A 21,089-nucleotide genomic window follows, 5' to 3' on the forward strand; every position below is an offset into this window, starting at 1 on the left:
CAATGAACCTCAGGTTACCTAGGTCCCTATCCTCTACTGGGAAAATATTCTAACTCAGGATTCATCCAGATCTCTGTTCTTGATAGACAGCAGTTGTCTAGTCTACCTGGCAATACTAGTGTGCTAGTGCTATGCTAGTGTGTTGGAAAAATGTGAAAATTATATATCAAAGAAGAACTGCAATGCTGACATGGGGCTATCTAACCCAATCAATGATTTGAGATGATCGCAATCAAGATGAGATATCAGTCGAAATGCATGCAGATAAATCAATGCTTGAGACATCAGCCTAGTATTAACTGTTCAAAATGATGATAGAACATTTTCTTTTTAATGCTGTTGGGAGACGTGTTTATTATTTGAAAATGCGTTAGAAACACAACTTCCAGAGACATAACCATGACACATCACTATCAACAAACCAGCATGGACATCAGTACAATTTGAATCTAACTACAAACACACACAGACACACACACACCTCTGCTTTTAGGTATACAGTTGATATAAAAACACATGTAGACAAAATGGTCGACACTTGAATGCCACAACTGCGAACTGCAAAGTCAGATACAGATATGTTTTGCCACTTGTTAAAGCATGAGAGACAAAAATCTTTCTTAAATCTCCTCAGATGTTATTCACACTCTCCCTCCCTTTCCCTCCCTTTCTGTAGTTCATTTGGGGCTGGGATTGGTGACTTTGCCCATGAAGACAATGCTCTTGGTAGAGTCCTCCAGGATGAAGAGCAGGAAGGGCCTGTTGAGCATGATGGTGTCTGGGAGAGACATAGGCATGATCTCTATCGTAGTTACAGCGGCCGCCTCAGTCCCCTTCTCATCTACGCTCAGCACAGCCTTGTGGGTAACCTGGGGAGGCAACAGGAATGGGTTCATTTGTTGACCTTGACAACACTGTCCCCTACGTGGCCTATGAACATAATAGAATGGAATAGACCCTTAGTAGTCCATCAGAGACAGACATTCTTCTTCTATTTTGTTCCCTCAGACAGATAAGAGAAGAGGCACACATGAGATGGATGGGACACATCATCATACCTTGGACACCTTCAGTTTGGTATCCTCAGAGATGGCAGAGAAGTCAGCTGTGTCACCGAAGGCACTGACCACACCCATGCCCTTCAGATGTTCTCCCAGGGAGTACGAGGTAGAGGTGGAGAACTTGGGCATGAAGATATCCACATTGCTGAAAGAGAGATTATCATATACTGAGTTTACAGTATCATCACAAAGAAACGTGCATGATCCTGCAGCTCGCAAATAAATGCCAGCCACATTCAAATGTTAATCTGCAATAAGAATCTCTATATATGATACAATCTGATGCTTATTGCAAACTTTGTCTTGTCAGCTGATAAACAAACTACCCTGACCTTATGTTAAGAATAGATACAAATAAATAATATAAAAAGAATAGACAACATTATACTGAAAAGGTGCCCAATAAAAGAGGTTACAAAAAATCTACTCTCCTTAACTCCTGAAGAGGATGTAGTACTACACTGACCATACCATGAATGAATAGAGAACGTTACATTAGAAAAGTATATGAAATAATGTGTTCTCACGTCCTGAACAGGTGCTCGTGCACGTGCTTCAGGTAGTCCTTGTTGATGAAGGCCTCCACATGCTCCATCTTTCCATCGTTGGGCAGGACCACCATCATTGAGGAGTTGCCTTTGTAAGGCAGCATGACCACAGTGGTGAAGTTATCCTGGTCCTGATACAACTCATAACGACCCGTCCTCTTCATCATGTCCACCTGCACCTTGGTGTTCTCGTCCACCTTGAAGTCAGCCTTGTGCGTCAGTGTGGCATCGAAGGGCTTATCCCACTTCCCTGGGGAGGGAGGTAGAGGACATTGTTACTAAGGGGTAGTAAACATGCAAGCAGAAACAGACAATGTTATAAGCCTATATTGGTTTTAGTTTGTTCTGCACGTTCATTTTATTTTAATTCTTTATTTACACATCTTTAGTTTACAGTGTGGAAATTAGTTAGTCATTCAGTCAGTCAATCAATTGATCAATGATCTGTATTATTTTGTTGTTCTTAAATTAAACAATAAGTGCATGACCATTTTCTCCTACTACAGTGTCCTCCTCCTACCTCTGAAGAAGATGTAGTTGATGAGCACCATGGCCGTATCAGGGTCCAGATCCTTCACTATGTCCGTGATCTTGTCCTGGGTCTTCTTGGCGATGAACTTGTTGATCTCGGCGGCAGCCTCAGCTGGGTTCTTGTAGTCGACAGTGAAGCCTTCGCTGGCGTAGAAGTGCTTGGCGTCCTCGAGGAACTTGGCTAGGGGCTTGAAGCCGTCCCTCAGAGCCAAGGCATTGCCCATGTCCAGCTGCATGGCCTCCCCAGAGTGGCCGAACATGTGGTTCAGGTGCTCGTAAGCATCGTTCACCTGCTCCGGTGTGAAGGCGCCATAGCCCAGAGCGGAGTACAGCTGGCTGTGGGTGTCTCCCTTAGCCCCAAGGGACAGCATAGCCAGGCTAGTGGCAATGCCCAGAGGAGAGAAGAAAATGTTCATGTTCTCGGTGTTGGCTTTGCTCAGGCTCCTGTACAGGGTGAAGGCGAAGTCTGCGTTGTGGGGCGACAGCTTGTGGCAGGACTCGTTGTCCCCATGGCTGTGCTGAGGGTGGGCCTCGCCAGCGACGTGGTGGAGGTGGTGGTGGTGGTCTTCTGTGTGACCGGCGTGATCCCCGTCATGGGGCGCCGCCAAGGCCACACAGAGCAGCACAGCCACTATCGTACAATAAGATATACCCCGCATTTTATATACCTGGAGAGAGAGAATGGACAATGGCATTACTACTCCGCACAGATTTGAAAAATGCAGTGACATAAAGATCAGTTCTTACCTCCAATGTCCTCTTTGCCGGAGACAGTGTTGCAGGAACTCCGTCAATTTATAGGCCTGAGAGGATCAGCTGATCACATTTAATAAATTATTAACCAGACCCCACCTCCTTATACTGACCTGGCTGAACCAGAGATTAATCTGGCCAAGCTGACTAGACTGCATGTAATGATGCAACATGTCTCAACACCCAGTACTCCACACGAAACCACTAAAGGATTTTCCTTCCTCGCAGTAAGTTGTTGGTAAATGTAGGTGATCTTACTCATGCCTTGCAACACTTTTGATCAGTGACACATGATTCCTCAGAACACTTATATTTTAACACCATCACAAACAGATGTAATAAAGACATCAATCAGTTTAATTGGATTTAACATGAGAAGCACATTGCCTTTTTTTATCTGACAGCAGAATGACATGTATTATTATTTTTACAGTATATTAGAATTACTTTGTGACACCAAATCTTGTGTCGTCTCTCAAATCTCTCCTGGCCGCTCTTTGTTGGTAATAAGCCTGACATTTCAGAAAGCAGAACCACTATAAATACTTTACAAACGTCACATGTTTCTCCTGACAGTTGTATGACATTCCAGAACCCCATGTAGACCAGTAGCTGTACAACTAAACTCCATATTGGAACCACCAATTGGCTTATGATTCTGATCTGTCACTGTTGAAAGCTGGGAACAGATTATTGAGCTGGCCTCTCATGACTGATCTGCTGTCTGATTCATCGTGTTCTATTCTAGTCATGATTTTATCTCTCCAAGTTTGAAATATCACAGTGTCATCTGCAGGACGCCAGCATCAAAGAATAGAATGATATTCACACTCAAAGCTTTGCTCTCTGTGTGTGTCATTGTGAAATGTTTGATTCAAAAACTCCAGCTTGTAGTGTAGCCTAAGGATAAAATGAGTTTAAAACCTTTGCTGTCTCAGTTTTTAAAAGGATTGTCAATTAACTAAATGATTGATTCTGATATTGACTGATGATTGAGTTCGTATAGCGTTTTCTTTCATCCTAATTGTAAAACAATTTAATTGTGAAATTGTTATGTAATGTAAAAGTCAGCCCTAACCTGTATATAATAAAAATACTTACATTACTAGAAGAAAGTATTTTATCTAAAATATTAAAATAAAACAGAAACTAGAGTAGAACAACTACATTCTTATCATTTTTCTTCAACAAATGGCCTTTCATAGCCTTGTACAAACCATCCTGATCTTGTGAGCTTAAATTCTGTTACATTCTGTTACATTCTCCTATTACATTCTGTTACATTCTGTTACATTCTTCTGTTACATTCTGTTACATTCTCCTATTACATTCTGTTACATTCTGTTACATTCTGTTACATTCTTCTGTTACATTCTGTTACATTCTCCTATTACATTCTGTTACATTCTCCTATTACATTCTGTTACATTCTTCTGTTACATTCTGTTTATCAGTGTAGCGAAACAGTGAAACAGAATGTAAGCTCGGGAGATTGGAATGGTTCATACGAGGCAAGCCCTTTCATGCCGTCATTATGGAAATCCACAAAATGCAAACAAGCAGGTGGTTTCTGAATCCGATTTTAATGGTCAAAACATATACTTCACAGTATCCATTTCAAAGGCACAGACAGTCTACAAATCCACTTTCTGGATGCAACGTTTTATATCACAGGGTACATATATGAATAAGCTCGAATATGATTTTCTGTGATCTGACAATGACAATTCTTATTATTATTCATCTGATCATCACCAAAGGGAGGAAAATACAACAGCGATATGAGTGATAGAGCGTCACAACAGTGAAATAAGAGACTAAGGCTCCTCTGACTTGGTCTCGACCACCTCTAGAGTAACCTCATGGAGAGCATTCAGAGAGGGGGGGGGTTGACAACATTTGGTGCAAGAATTCAACTAAAGGAATGCCTAATACACTACTTATGATACACTACCACAACACTACCAAGACCCAAAAATGTGTTGTGTATCCTGAGCAGAATAACGATATACAAAGATTTTTCCTTCTACAACATCATCTTCATCTGTTGTTACTTTAAACAGCTTCCAAGTGGTACTCCTTCCTGAATGAGTTTCAGGGTATTCTTCAGTGAAACCGCAGAGGAGTCGGCTGTTGTTTGTAAAAATGGATGAGACCCCAGACGCTTTTTAGTAGACTTTCTAAACTAAGTTTTCTTCATGAGGAACTTCTTGAGGTATTTCTGCCCGCCTGTGTGAAAATACCAATCAAGGTGTTATTGGATTGTGTTCAGGAAGCTGTTTTGTTATTGCATGAGTAAATGTTTTTTAAATGTATTTATTGTATTTAACTAGGCAAGTCAATTAAGAACAAATTCGTATTTACAATGACAGCCTACCAAGAGGCAAAAGGCCTCCTGCGGGGACTGGGGGAAAAAAAGTCGGACAAAACACACATCATGACAAGAGAGACACCACAATACTACATAAAGAGAGACATAAGAAAACAATGCAACATGGCAGCAACACATGACAACACAGCATGGTACCAACACAACATGAGAACAACGCAGTAGCAGCACAACATAGTAGCAGCACAAACATGGTACAAACATTGTTAGGTACAGAAAACAGCATGAAGGTCAAAAATGCTGTAACGGCCGTCGTTAGAGAAAGACCAAGGTGCAGCGGAGGATGTGTTCATCTTGAATGAATTTTAATACAAAAGAGAACACTACAAAAATGAACAAAAGACGACAGCAAAACAGTCCTGTTAGGAAATACTCTAAACAGAAACAATCACCCACAAAACCCCAAAGGAAAACCAGGCTACTTATGTGTGACTCCCAATCAGCAACAACGAACTACAGCTGTGCCTGATTGGGAGCCACACACGGCCCAAAACAAAGAAATACAAAAACATAGAAAAAAGAACATAGAACGCCCACCCAATGTAATACCCTGGCCTAACCAAAATAAAGAACAAAAACCCCTCTCTATGGCCAGGGCGTTACAAATGCAGAGACAACAATACATCAAGCTAAGCAGCAACAAGTGTCAGAGTGCCCATGATTGAGTCTTTGAATGTAGAAATGCAGATAAAACTGTCGAGTTTTAGTGGGGGTTTTTTCAGTTCGTTCCAGTTGCTAGCAAACTGGAAAAAGAGGAGCGACTCAGAGATGTGTGTGCTTTGGGGACCTTTAACAGAATGTGACTGGCAGAAACAGTGTTGTATGTGGATGATGAGGGTTTCAGTAGGTATCTCAGATAGGGGGGAGTGAGACCTAGGAGGGTTTAATAATTAAGCATCAACCAGTGGGTCTTGCGTCGGGTATACAGAGATGGCGAGTTTACAGAGGAGTATAGATTGCTGTGATGTGTCCTATAAGGAGCATTGGTGGCAAATCTGATGGCCGAATGGTAAAGAACATCTAGCCGCTCAAAAGCACCCTTACCTGCCGATCTATAAATAACATCTCTGTAATCTAGCATGGGTAGGATGGTCATCTGAATCCGGGTTAGTTTGGCAGCTGAGGTGAAAGAGGAGCGATTACGCTCCTCTTTCAAGTCTAGTTTTAACCTTAGCCTGCAGCTTGGATATGTGCTGACAGAAGGGCAGTGTACCATCTAGCCATTCTCCCAAGTACTTGTATGAGATCACTACCTCAAGCTCTAAACCCTCAGAGGTAGTATCACACCTGTGGGCAGAGGGGCATTCTTCTTACCAAACCACATGACCTTTGTTTTGGAGGTGTTCAGAACAAGGTTAAGGGCAGAGAAAGCTTGTTGGACACCAAGAAAGCATTGTTGTAGATTGTTTAACACAAAATCTGAGGAGGGGCCAGCTGAGTATAACACTGTATCATCTGCATATAAATGGAGGAGAGAGCTTCTTACTGCCTGAGCTATGTTGTTGATGTAAATTGGGAAGAGAGTGGGGCCTAGGATCGAGCCTTGAGGTACTCCCGGAAATCCAAGATGGCGTAGCAGTCGGACGTGTGTTTGTCTTGTCCCATGTAAATAGTCAGTCTCATTGGTCTAATTTTTTTCATATATTTTTGAATCTCACTTTCCACCTACGATCTAAATATACTTTCCTGCAACCCGCCCCACCCAATGTGGTACGGATCTGCTATTTTTACACATTATAACTGGAACCATCAGAAGCTACCCAGCTAACTAGCTACTAGCTGGTAGTCATTGTTAGCCACGGCTAGCGGTCTTCACCTTTAGCTCGGTCAATACCTGCTAGTCTGCACAGCGCGATATCGGACTGCTTTTCTCCACCACATCACCGGATTCCTGCCGCAAGCTCTGGGCCATTACACCGGATCATCACAGCTAGCTAGCTGAATTGAGTGGCTACCGCTGGCTAACGCCTCTGTCCCGAAGCAAGCACCAGTTAGCCTTGAGCTAGCCTCAAGCTAGGCCCATCTCCCGGCTAGCCGGAGAGGTATAACTGCTAATTCATGGGCTACAATACCTATTTTACCAATTGGCCTGGACCCTTTATTGCCGGCAAGGAGCCCCGCCGATCCATCACACCTGCTCTGCCGACATAATCGTCCAATGTGGTTTCAACAGGCTTTTCCGTTGCCTTGTCACCGAAGACCCATCTGCTAGCCCTGGCCCGCTAGCTTTCTGAACGCCGTGCCTCCCGCTCGCCTAGCATAGTAGTGACTACCGAACAGCTGCTGGACTCACCTATTGCTGCTCATTGGACCCTATGATCACTCGGCTACACATGCCTCTAATGTCAATATGCCTTGTCTTCTGCTGTTTCGGTTAGTTATTGCCTTAGATAGCTCTTTTATCACAGACATGGGGAGACCTCACCTGGCTTAGCTGGTGTCTCCAGAGATGCAAGCTCTCTCATTGTCACTCAATGCCTAGGTTTACCCCCACTGTACTCACATCTTACTATACCCTTGTCTGTACATTATGCCCTGAATCTATTCTACCACGCCCAGAAATCTGCCCCTTTTATTCTCTGTTCCCAATTCACTAGATGACCAGTTCTTATAGCCTTCAGCCGTACCTTTATCCTACCCCTCCTCTGTTCCTCTGGTGATGTAGAGGTTAACCCCAGGCCCTGTAGCCCCCAGCATCACACCTATTCCCCAGGCGCTCTCATTTGTTGACTTCTGTAGCCATAAAAGCCTTGGTTTCATGCATGTTAACATCAGAAGCCTCTTTGTTTTATTCTCTGCTTTAGCACACTCTGTCAAACCTGATGTCCTAGCCGTGTCTGAATCCTGGCTTAGGAAGGCCACCAAAAATTCTGAAATTTCTTTCCCCAACTACAACATTTTCCGTCAAGATAGAACTGCCAAAGGGGGCGGAGTTGCAATCTACTACAGAGATAGCCTGCAGTGTTCTGTCATACTATCCAGGTCTGTGACCAAACAGTTTGAGCTTCTACTTTTAAAAATCCACCTTTCCAGAAATTAGTCTCTCACTGTTGTCGCTTGTTATAGACTCCCCTCAGCCCCCAGCTGTGCCCTGGACACCATATGTGAATTGATTGCCCCCCATCTATCTTCAGAGTTCGTACTGTTAGGTGACCTAAACTGGGATATGTTTAGCACCCCGGCCGTCCTACAATCTAAGCTAGATGCCCTCAATCTCACACAAATTATCAAGGAACCTACCAGGTGCAACCCTAAATCCATAAACATGGGCACCCTGATAGATATCATCCTGACCAACTTGCCCTCTAAATACACCTCTGCTGTCTTGAACCAGGATCTCGGCGATCACTGCCTCATTGCCTGCATCCGTAAGGGGCCCGTGGTCAAACGACCACCCCTCATCACTGTCAAACGCTCCCTAACACACTTCAGTGAGCAGGCCTTTCTAATCGACCTGGCCAGGGTATCCTGGAAGGATATTGACCTCATCCCATCAGTAGAGGATGCCTGGTTGTTCTTTAAAAGTGCTTTCCTCACCATCTTAAATAAGCATGCCCCATTCAAAAAAATGTGAACTAAGAACAAATATATCCCTTCATTCACTCCAGACTTGACTGCCCTTGACCAGCACAAAAATATCCTGTGGCGTACTGCATTAACATCGAATAGCCCCTGCGATATACAACTTTTCAGGGAAGTCCGGAACCAATATACACAGTCAGTTAGGAAAGCTAAGGCTAGCTTTTCAAACAGAAATGTGCATCCTATAGCACCGATTCCAAAAGGTTTTGGGGCACCGTAAAGTCCATTGATAATAAGAGCACCTCCTCCTAGCTGCCCACTGCACTGAGGCTAAGAAATACTGTCACCACCGATAAATCTAAGATAATCGAGAATTTCAATAAGCATTTTTCTACGGCTGGCCATGCTTTCCACCTGGCTACCCTTACCCTTGCCAACAGCTTTGCTCCCCCGGCTAGCCCAAGTCCCCCGGTTTCTCCACCCAAATCCAGATAGCTGGTGTTCTGAAAAAGCTGCAAAATCTGGATCCTTACAAATCAGCTTGGCTAGAGAATCTGGACCCTCTCTTTCTAAAATGATCAGCCGAAATTGTTACAACCCCTATTACCAGCCTGTTCAACCTCTCTTTCGTATCGTCTGAGAGGGTCCAGATTGTCTAGCCCAGTTAGAACAACAAGAAAATAGCTTTAAGTGTATTGTCCAAATACTGGTGGAGTCAACAAATAAAATAATGGATGACCTGACCAGAGAGGTCCAGAACCTGAAGAAGAGTTTGCAGTTCTCCCAAGGTCAGCTCAATGAGTTTAAATAGGAGAACAGCAAGATAAGAGCAATCTGTAGGTCATTGAGAGAGAACAGTTCTGTATGTGAATCCATAATTACAATGACGGAGAAATCAGATTATCTCGGGGGACAATCAAGGCAGAACAACATGGTTGTGGACGGAATTGCAGAATCTCCGCATGAGACCTGGACGGAGTCTGAGGACAAAGTGAGGGAAATAATCTCAGAGAAACTGAATATGAACCACAGGAAGATTGAGGTGGAGCCAAGAACTATATCTTCCTCAACGAGGACTATCCTGAAGCTATGCGCCAAAAGAGGAAAGATCTTGTCCCAGACATGAAAGCTGCCAGAGCATGTGGGGGCATTGCTTACATCTGCTATGACAGGCTCATTGTCCACCCTCCCTACCTCCCAAAAGCCTGAAAGGGATGAGAGAGCCAAGCCTATGGGTCCCTAGCTTCAACCCCGCAGCACACAATCACGCCAACTGACTAATACACTGCTGAATGTATTTTTTTCTCTTGCTTTGTTTGCTCCTTTCCATCAAATCAATAACTTGCTAACATCAGATAATATGAATATATTAGCCATTTCTGAGATTCACAGATAATTCATTTGGTGATACAGCAGTAGCAATACAAGGATATAACATATATAGAAGAGACAGGAATGCTTATGGGGGAGGTGTTGCTGTATATATTCTGAGCCATATCTTTGTAATGCTTAGAGAAGATCTTATGTCAAGTGTTTTGACGTGTGGTTGCAGGTTCACCTGTCACATCTAAAGCCTTTTCTTTTGGGGTGTTGCTATGCCACCAAGTGCTAACAGTCAGTATTTAAATAATATGTGTGAAATGCTTGATAGTGTATGTGATGTTAACAGATAGGTCTACTTTCTTGGGGACCTGAATATTGACTGGTTTTCATCAAGCTGTCCGCTCAAGAGAAAGCTTCTCATTGTAACCAGTGCCTGTAATCTTGTTCTGGTTATTAATCAACCTACCAGGGTGTTTACAAACACTACAGGAACAAGATCATCCACATGTATTGATCACATTTTTACTAATACTGTAGAACTTTGTTCTAAAGCTGTATCCGTACCCATTAGATGAAGTGATCACAAAATAGTGGCTATAACCAGGAAAGCAGAAGTTCCAAAAGCTGGGCAGAAAATAGTATAAAAGAGATCATACACATTTTTTTGCTGTGACTCTTATGTGGGTGATGTTAAAATATTTGTTTGTCTGATGTGGTTAATAAGGAGCATCCAGACGCTGCACTTGATTAATTTATGAAATTGCTTCTACCAATTATTCATAAACATGCACCTGTTAGAACTGTTAAGGCTCCATAGATTGATGAGGAATTGAAAAACTGTATGGTTGAAAGAGATGAGGCAAAAGGAGTGGCTAATAAGTCTGGCTGCACATCTGACTGGCTGACTTACTGCAAATTGAGAAATGATGTAACTTAACTCAACAAAAAGAAGAAGAACCTGTATTATGAAGCCAAGATTAATGATATAAAGAATGATTAAAAAAATGAAATTATGGGCAGAAAGACATTCAAATCCATCTTTCATTGAATCAGATGGCTTATTCATCACAAAACCATTTGATGTTGTCAATTATTTTATTGATTACTTCATTGGCAACTAGCAACAGTATGGCAACTGCTCTGCATCTGACCGTAAGGCGCTACAGAGGGTAGTGCCTACGGCCCAGAACATCACTGGGTCCAAGCTTCCTGCCATCCAGGACCTATATAATAGGTGGTGTCAGAGGAAAGCCCATAAAATCGCCAGAGACTCCAGTCACCCAAGTCATAAACTGTTTTCTCTGCCACCGCACGGCAAGCGGTACCGGAGCACCAAGTTCAGGACCAAAAGGCTCCTTAACAGCTTCTACCCCCAAGCCATAAGACTGCTGAACAATTAAGTAAATGGCCACCAGACTATTTACATTGACAACCCCCCCCCTCCATTTGTTTTGTACACTGCTGCTACTCGCTGTTTATTATTTATGCATAGTCACTTCACCCCTACCTACATGTACAAATTACCTCAACTAACCTGTACCCCCACACACTGACTCGGTACCTGTACCCCCTGTATATAGCCTTGTTATTGTTATTTTATTGTGTTACTTTTTATAATTTTTTACTTTAGTTGATTTGGTTAATATGTTCTTAACTCTTCTTGAACTGCATTGTTGGTTAAGGGCTTGCAAGTAAGCATTTCACAGTAAGGTTTACACTCGTTGTATTCGGCGCATGTGACAAATATCCAATTTGTAAGTCGCTCTGGATAAGAGCGTCTGCTAAATGACGTAAATGTTGATGTAAATAAATAATTGATATGATTGGCAAAGTGGGCAAACTTAGACATGAAATGCCAGCAACGAACAGTGAGCCACCATACTCATGTATACAAAAACAAATAATGAAATAAAAGCATTGCAAGTTTGAATTTTATAAAGTTAGTGTGGGAGAGCTCTCTAGGCCTTCTACTCTTTTCTATTTTTACCAATGGCCTGCCACTGGCATTAAACAGAGCATGTGTTCTTGTACAGTATGTTGATCATTCAACCATATACTCATCAGCAACCACAGCTAATGAAGTCATTGAAACCCTTAACAAAGAGTTGCAATCTGTTTTTGAATGGGTGGCCAGTAATAAACTGGTCCTGAACATCTCTAAAACTGAGAACATTCTATTTGGTATAAATCATTCCCTAAGTTCTAGACCTCAGCTGAATCTGGTAATGAATGGTGTGGCTGTGGAACAAGTTGAGGAGACTAAATTACTTGGCGTTACCTCAGATTGTAAACTGTAATGGTCAAAACATATAGATTCAATGGTTGTAAAAATGGGGAGAGGTCTGTCCGTAATAAAGAGAGGCTCTAGTTCAATCTTATCTTGATTATTGTCCAGTCATATGGTCAAGTACTGCTAAGAAAGACCTAGTTAAGCTGCAGCTGGCCCAGAACAGAGCGGCACATCATGCTCTTCATAGTAACCAGAGAGCTAATATCAATACTATGCATACCAGTCTCTCATGGCTAAGAGTTGAGGAAAGACTGACTGTGTCACTTCTTGTTTTTATGAGAAACATTGTGTTGGAAATTCCAAATTCTTTGCATTGTCAACTTAAACACAGCACTGATACACACACCTACCCCACCAGACATGCCACCAGGGGTCTTTTCACAATCCCCAGGTCCAGAAGAAATTCAAGGAAACAAAGTATTATACAGAGCCATGAGTGCATGGAACTCCCTTCCATTTTATATAGCACAAGTGAACAGCAAATCTGGTTTTAAAAAAACCAAATAAAGCAACGCCTCTCCCCCATGTGACCTACTTGTATGTATGTACTGACATGTATGTGGAACTGATAGATGCACACAAACACTATATGTTAATGTTTTAAAATTGGTGTAAATTGTAGTCTTTGGACTGTAATGTATTTTTTGTTATGTTGGACCCCAGTAAGACTAGCTGTCGCCACAACACGTACAAATGTCCCTCAGCACATTGCACCATCAATATACACACACATCCACGCACACACATAATGCAAACCTAGATATGCACATATGCATGTACGTACGCACGCACACACACACACACACACACAAATGCAAATCCATCCACCTGCCCACACACACACCCATCCACCCACACACACACTCAAACAAACACCCACCCCCTCCCTCCAAACACCCACCCCCTCCCTCCCTCCCTTGAGGTGAGTCGAGGCCAGTGTACCCACGTTTGACGTTTGAGAGCCAGAAGACCATCCTGGCTGTGGAGAGAGGCTCCTCCAGGGGCTGAACCTCTCCCTTGGGCAGCAGAAGGAGGGAAGCCAGTCTGGGGGAAGCCCGGTGAAGTGGGAGGAAAGCCAGCCTGGGGAGGCATGGTGGAGGGGGCCGTGCCTCCACCAGGCCTCCCCCAGACAGGTAGTGTCGTACTTCATCCTCAGCTCTACAGAGTCGTCACGGAACATCATGGTGACCTCCACGGTCGACGACATGTGCACGTGGAAACACCTGTTGATGGTGTGACGCCTGTAGAATGGATGCTCTGACTTACCTGTAGGCGGATGCAAATGCACTGTAGACAGGGTAGCCTCCACCCGCTCCTCGGTTGCGTTCCCCAGTCCCATGACAGTGAGCAGCTCAGTCGGGGTGAGAGTGCCAGAGACCGTCAAGAGGAGACCAAAGGCCGAGACCAGGCCCAGGGGGGACAAGAGGAGGCTGTGGCCGGGCCGGCTGCTGGCCAGGTCATGGTAAGGGCTGAAGGGCAGGGTTGAGGGCCAAGGTGTCCAGCAGCTGCCGTTGTCGCTGCCTGGGGCCCTGGTCCTCCTCTCTCTTCTCCACCTCTGGGAGGGTTCTCTGGCAGTGCTGCCACGGCACCGGATAGTAGGCCTGAGAGCCCAGCTAGCGCTGTTAGCCATGTTATGCTGTTCATTACTAACACCTCCTACACTATATATACAAAATTATGAGGACACCCCTTTAACTTCTGCCACACATGTTGCTGACAGATATATAAAATTGAGCACACAGCCATGCAAATCGCTCACTACCGGTTCCAAACTGCCTCTGGAAGCAACGTCAGCACAATAACTGTTCGTCAGGAGGTTCATGAAATGGGTTTCCATGTCCAAAAAGCCTCACACAAGACACAAGACTAAGCGTCGGCTGGAGTGGTGTAAAGCTTGCCGCCAATAGACTCTGGAGCAGTGGAAATGCGTTTTCTGGAGTGATGAATCACATCCCACCACCTGGCAGTCCGACAAACAAATCTGGGTTTGGCGGATGCCAGGAGAATGCCACCTGCCCCAATGCATAGTGCCAACTGTAAAGTTTATCCTGGAGGAGGATACATGGTCTGGGGCTGTTGTTCAGGGTTCGGGCTAGGCCCCTTAGTTCCAGCGAAGGGAAATCTTAATGCTACAGTTTACAATGACATTCTAACGATTCTGTGCTTCTAACTTGTGGCAACAGTTTGAGGAAGGTCTTTTCCTGTTTCAACATGAAAATGCCCCCGTGCACAAATTAGGTCCATAAAGAAATGGTTTGTCGGAGTTCTTGTAGAAGAACTTGACTGGCCTGCACAGAGCCCTGACCTCAACCCCATCGAACAGCTTTGGGATGAATTGAAAGGACGACTGCGAGCCAGGCCTAATCGCCCAACATCAGTGCACAACCTCGCTAATGCTCTTTTGGCTGAATGAATGCAAGTCCCCGCAGCAATGTTCCAACATCTAGTGGAAAGCCTTCCCAGAATAGTGGAGGCTGTTATAGCATCAAAGGGGGAACCAACTCCATATTAATGCCCATGATTTTGGAATGAGATATTCGATGAGCAGGTGTCCACATACTTTTGGTCATGTAGTGCATACTAATCTATTCATCAATGTATCGCCTGGCCGATCCACAGAGGTCTGCATGAGCTCTCATTCATATACGTAACTCTGTTCAAACTCCAGTCTCTGGCTGTTGTTTTCAAGCGTTGGCTGACTGGGTGGGTGTTGAAATGTATTGATCTCTCTGACCAGTCATTGACCCACAGGCCGACGTTAAACAAACTGCACGTAGCTTGGTTCTAGGAGCAAAAGACCCAGGAACACATGGTGGTGGGTGAGTAGCAGAGAGAGGTGGCCCCTTCACTCCAGACGTGACCTCTTCTCATGATCCCTGCCTGCTGTGCTGCTCACACACAGAGTTCACACACAACATTTAATTGTGTACATTGTTTTAAAGTAACAGTCACATCAGTGGTTTATGTGTGTAACTGATGTTACACAAACTCTCAGCCAAAGAAATCTGTGTTTATCCAAAGTAAAAACGACATCTGTCACATACCATTTACTGTATTTTAAGTGAGGACAATAGAATATTTACCCAGTTATTTAATTTTCACAATCAAAGGGGTGCTTAAAGTTTTAATGTTCACAGAATATATAAAGTTAATGTAATAATCAAAATCACACCTGATTTCACAGATAATTAATCTCTAAAGTTCAGCTCATTATGTGAATATGTGTGCAGCTTGTGACAGAGCTTGCTAATGCTAGTATGTCTGTTGAAATGTCAATGTGCTCATTAATCACTGCTTGCATGAACTCACAATGATACCCATGCTAATTACCTGTCCGGCAGTCTGTTTGTAATCAGGTTTACAGCATTGGAACTAATCTGAGATACACTAGCGAACTACCTGCCTGGCCTTGTGTTGCCATCTTGTGGCAAATAATATACTCGTGTAATAGACTTGATTCCGTTGGACTGTGGTTGCTTTGTTGAAACTCGTTTTATTAAGAGGTCTAGACTAAGAAAGACAAGCCAGACATCCTGCAGCCCTAAATGAGGACTTAAAATGACAGCTCTCTCAGTTTTTAAGTTGATTTACACATGTACTTTAAACTGACAGCTCTGTTGGTTTTTGAGTTCATATACAGGTACCTGAAACAGTTTCAGTTTCTGAGTTCATAGTACAGGTGTAACAGTAAGTTACTTGAGTCTGAGGTGTCTGTAGAAAAAACTGCAGAAGTTCAGATGGGAAGGATAATGGGACAGCATCAGCAGCAGTTCCATTGCTGATGTCGTTACACCACAAGGTGGCGCCACAGTCCCAGAAATAACACCATCACTGAAAGACCAGGCAGGTGGAGCGAAATGTTCCTAGCTCTAACAGTGCAGTAGTATCTAACAATTCACAACAATACACACATCTAAAAGTACAATAATGGAATTAAGGAATATAAAAATATTAGGACAAGCAATGTCGTAGTGGCATTGACTATAATAATACTGGTCACCATAGCAGCACCCAACTGTAGCACGCGCTCCAGCAGGTATATCTCTCTGGTCACCCCTAAAGCCAACTCCTCCTTTGGTCGTCTCTCCTTCCAGTTCTCTGCTGCGAATGATTGGAACGAACTACAAAAATCTCTGAAACTGGAAACACTTATCTCCCTCACTAGCTTTAAGCACCAGCTCTCAGAGCAGCTCCCAGATCACTGCACCTGTACATAGCCCATCTATAATTTAGCCCAAACTACTACCTCTTCCCCTACTGTATTTATTTATTTTATTTATTTTGCTCCTTTGCACCATATTATTTATATTTTAACTTTGAACTTTCTTCAAACTACAAATCTACCATTCCAGTGTTTTACTTGCAATACTTTATTTACTTTGCCACCATGGCCTTTTTTTTGCCTTTACCTCCCTTATCTCACATCATTTGCTCTCATTGTATATAGTCTTATTTTTTTCTACTACATCATTGATTGTATGTTGTTTTACTCCATGTGTAACTCTGTGTTTTTGTATGTTGTCGAACTGCTTTGCTTTATCTTGGCCAGGTCGCAATTGTAAATGAGAACTTGTTCTCAACTTGCCTACCTGGTTAAATAAAGGTGAAATAAATAAAAATAAATAAATAAATAATACAGTAGAATACAGTGTAAAGCAGTATGTAAACATTATTAAAGTGACTAGCGTTCCATTATTAAAGTGACCAGTGATTCCATGTCTATGTACATAGGGCAGCAGCCTCTAAGGTGCAGGGTTGAGTAACTGGGTGGTAGCCGGCTAATGATGTACCCAGCTTTGATGTACCTGTACTGACCTTGCCTTCTGGATGATAGCAGGGTGAACAGGCTGTGGATGATGTCCTTGATGATATTTTTGGCCTTCCTGTGACATTGAGTGCTGTAGGTGTCCTGGAGGAAAGGCAGTGTGCCCCCGGTGATGCATTGGGCTGACCGCACCAACCTCTGGAGAGCCCTGCGGTTGCAGGCGGTGCAATTGCTGTACCAGGCGGTGATATAGCTTGACTGGATGCTCTCAATTGTGCATCTGCAGACGTTTGTGAGGGTCTTAGGGGCCAAGTCGAATTTCTTCAGCCTCTCGGCCTTTGGAACAGCCTGCTGGAGGATCTGAGGGCCTCAGAAACTGTAGACATTTTTAAGAAAGATTTTAAGACACCTTATTGGCCAAGCTTTTAGTTATTTTTATTCATACTATTTATTTTAAGCATTAGTCTCTCAGGTCCACTGTTTATTGTTTTACTATTTTAATTTGTCTCTTTTTAGAAAACATTTCATTTTTATCTTTCTCACCTGGTATTTTTTTATTTGTTGAGCACTTTGTAATGCATCTTCTGTAAGAAATGTGCTCTATAAATAAAGTTTGATTGAATTAATCTAGAATTGACTGAAGGCAACTCCCTGAGACAATTGCAGTGTTTATGTAATGTTCAGAGTAAAGAATATTCACTGTAGATTAACATAACATGATGCCAGTGAATTTCCACTGTTTGCAGAAATCTATTTTTCTGGAAGAGTGAAGTCACTTTGTTGATGAGAAGGATGTGTGTCCAAATCCTCCATACTGTCTCCATGTGTGCCCTCCCTGAGATGGACTCCCTCTGTAGCCTCCTTCTCCTTTACAACTTCCCCCTCTTCTGTCTCAGTCTCTTTCATTTCCTCCAGCATAACCTCATCCTCCTTTTTCTCATCCTTCTCCTCCTTCACAACTTTACCTTCTTTCTCCGCCTCTTTCTCCTCCTCATTCACAACTTCATCCTGCTTTCTCCCTCTTTCACAACCTCATCCTCCTCTTTCTTCTCTTCTAAGTCTTCATCTGCATGGACTTCTTCCTCCATAGCTGTTTGTTCCTCCACAACCATCCTCTCTGTAATCTCTACCATATCTGTTTGTTCTTCCAAAACCATGCTCTCTGTAATCTTTACCATAGCTGTTTGTTCCTCCACAACCATCCTCCCTAAAATCTCTACCATTTCTCTGGCACCATCTAACTCTACTCCATCTTCCTCCTCTGTCGTGAACTCTGCCCTCTCCTGATCAGGGACTGAGACCATTTCCTGTTGCTTCCCCTTGTCTGTGTCCAATATCTTCCTTCACTACCCCATACTTTTATTTTTCCCCTTCCTCCTCCAAGTCTTCCACTTCAAAATTCTCTCCTGCTATCACGTCTTTATCTCTTCCCGCTCCTTGTCACTGTCCTGTACAATCTCTTCCAGTGATCTCCCTGAGATAATCTCCCTCTATACCCTTGTCCTCCCTCTCAACTTCATCTTCTTTCCCCTCCTTATTCTCCCCCTCTCCAAAGTCCTCTGTACTCACCTCTTCCTTCACAACCAACGTCTTTCTAACCTCTGTTATTATCTCCTCTGTCACACTCTCCTCCATCTTGAAATCCAGCCTCCCCTGTCCAGGGACTGTGAGTGTTTCCTGACCCCCTCCTTCACAACCTCCTGTTCTTTCTTCTCCTCCTACTTTACTTCCTCCTGTTCGAAGTTAACTTCTCCCTTAAAATATTCCTGTTCTTTGCCACTGTGCTGTTCATGCTCTCCTGAATACAGCCCAGTGTTTTTATCTTTAGACTGGGCTCCCTCCTCTTCTTCCAGCTCAACAGCACCATTCCTCAGGGTGACTGACGACTCTATAAACTGGTAAATTTCCTTTTTGTATTATTCTAATCCATTTTAAGAGGAAATTAATCAGATTACATTATTGAGTTTGGGTAATCTAAAAGCTATGTTACGGATTACAATTTTGGACAGTTAACTAGTAACTGATTACATTTGAAAAGTAACCTACCCAACTCGTTACTCCACGATCCAGGTAAATTTAGATTGTGCACTAGGAGTTCTAGTGTGTTCAGGCTAGATTCTCTGGTTGACACAACACCACCTTGTTTTTTACTGATGTGGAACCTACTAACAAAAGTTATTTCTGTACAGTATGCATCCCACTTTGTCCTGTAGTGTGCCTGCTAGGAAGTAGGGCAGACGGTAGCCAACCTAGAACCACACAACACATCACTGCACTGGCCTTCCTATCAGTCAAAACGAACAAAAGAGCGTTAACCGCAGTGCTTCAGCATGGACATTTAGTTAAGGGAATTAATGGATTTATTGACTATGGAAAGAGCGATGTCGGCCCTCCAGGACTATGACAATGGTCTAGGGTCTATGGGACATTATAACATATGTAAATCAAAGAGCATAGCCTAATATATTAACGGTCTGTATTGGTGTGTGAACTGCACCACCCCAGGCTTGAGTCCTGCCAGGTCACACAGGATGCCTGGCTGGCTGTGGCAGGACTCGCTGGGTGTCCTGTATTTCCTGGTATCATGCTTCACTATGAGGGAAATGGGTTTCTGTGATGGACAACATGCTTCAAAACCACTGTCATACTCAACACCACATATTTGCTTAAACAACTCATAATTTTCCTTGCTGCACGCCTCAGTGATCACTCCCACATCCCAGTCCCCAACCTCAACATCCCAGCAATGTGTCCCGAGTCAAAACCCACAGAGCCCAGCACCATCCTATTGTCATCCAGCCTCTCCGGGATGGCAGGAATTTTGTCATCATCTTCACCCTGGTTGTACCTCAAGCTGACCAGACAGGTGAGAGTGCACAGGGAGGCTGTGTTGGGGTCCAGAATCACAGGGCTGTGTTGAGTTATTCCCTACATCTTCTCCCATACACTGAAGGACAGGTTGGAAAGCAGGGCTCTCTGAAGACAATCTGTCCAAGGAACATCGCACGTAGAACTCATCAACCTCCAGAAGTCACACCTTAGCTTCCTTGTTTTGCTTTATGTACCCGTGTTTCACCACAAGCAATTGTCCTTGCAAGAGGCTGTATCACAAGGTTACAAATTATGAGCTATGACAGAGGACGACTGTGTATCGTTTGGATGTTGCAGGACTTGACCAGCATGCCACAGCTAACTAGCTAACGTTAGCTAGATACTCACACACAAACAATCTCAACTTCTTTCTAACCCCAAACCTTCTCATCAACTGTGTTGTTAAATATATAAAGCACGGTTTCCGTTGTAATACAATTAGTAGCACTACTCATAATATGTTACAAACCTGTGTTGTATGAATGATTGCACGTTTTGATCGTCGGATGAGCAACTTTTTTGTTTGTTTTTTACGCTAAAAGTGGGAAGCCACTAATGACGTCGCAAAACCGAAAGCTAATGTTCACATGTTATGTTAAAACGTTTAAGAAAGACAAATTGTCCGACGTTTCTGTTTTATAATATATATATTTTTATCTAGGACTATTTATTATTATCAAAGTAAATATTTTGGTATGCTATTTCATCACCCACCAATCAACATGTCTCAATCAAAATTGTACAGACAGAAGTACAGGAAATAGTGGGAGTCTGTACCTGAATTTAAAGGGTGGCTGAAGCCAGTATTTGGGGATGATTGATGGCCATACTGTGCGTACTGCAAATCAGATATGCTTGCAAAAATGTATGACATCAAAAAACATTGTGCTACAGCAATGTATATAAATAAATCAAAACCGTACAACCCCACAACGCAGTTTACATTACAACAGTTGGTTAAAAAAAGTGGATAACTGCAAAAGCGCAGAAGCTACTATGGCAATGGCCACTGCAGAGCATTGCTCGCTGCTAGCAT

The 21,089-nt window shown here is 43.2% G+C and overlaps 1 protein-coding gene across 2 annotated transcripts; it reads right to left on the bottom strand.

Annotated features, from left to right (window-relative positions):
• Window positions 1-322: 322 nt before the first annotated feature.
• On the bottom strand, window positions 323-2,963 carry LOC115165606 (alpha-1-antitrypsin homolog). Of its 2 annotated transcripts, XM_029718862.1 has the most exons (5): window positions 2,888-2,963; window positions 2,130-2,808; window positions 1,589-1,859; window positions 1,059-1,206; window positions 678-869 (listed from the first exon to the last, which is right to left on the bottom strand). In XM_029718862.1, exons 2-5 carry the CDS (start codon window positions 2,797-2,799, stop codon window positions 678-680), a joined length of 1,281 nt encoding a protein of 426 aa, XP_029574722.1. In that variant the 5' UTR covers window positions 2,800-2,808; window positions 2,888-2,963. The 2 variants fall into 2 exon arrangements, with proteins under 2 accessions (XP_029574802.1, XP_029574722.1); XM_029718942.1 differs by lacking the exon at window positions 2,888-2,963 and having other exon boundaries at window positions 323-869; window positions 2,130-2,799.
• Window positions 2,964-21,089: the final 18,126 nt, after the last annotated feature.

Source organism: Salmo trutta, chromosome 1 (assembly GCF_901001165.1).
Source record: "Salmo trutta chromosome 1, fSalTru1.1, whole genome shotgun sequence".
Lineage (NCBI taxonomy): Eukaryota > Metazoa > Chordata > Actinopteri > Salmoniformes > Salmonidae > Salmo > Salmo trutta.

Coding starts and splice junctions, on each gene's coding strand:
- LOC115165606 (XM_029718942.1), bottom strand. CDS start 2,799: ATGCGGGGTATATCTTATTGTACGATAGTGGCTGTGCTGCTCTGTGTG. Junction 1,207..1,588: donor CACGAGCACCTGTTCAGGAC/GTGAGAACACAT, acceptor TCTCTCTTTCAG/CAATGTGGATATCTTCATGC. Junction 870..1,058: donor CCAAACTGAAGGTGTCCAAG/GTATGATGATGT, acceptor TTGCCTCCCCAG/GTTACCCACAAGGCTGTGCT.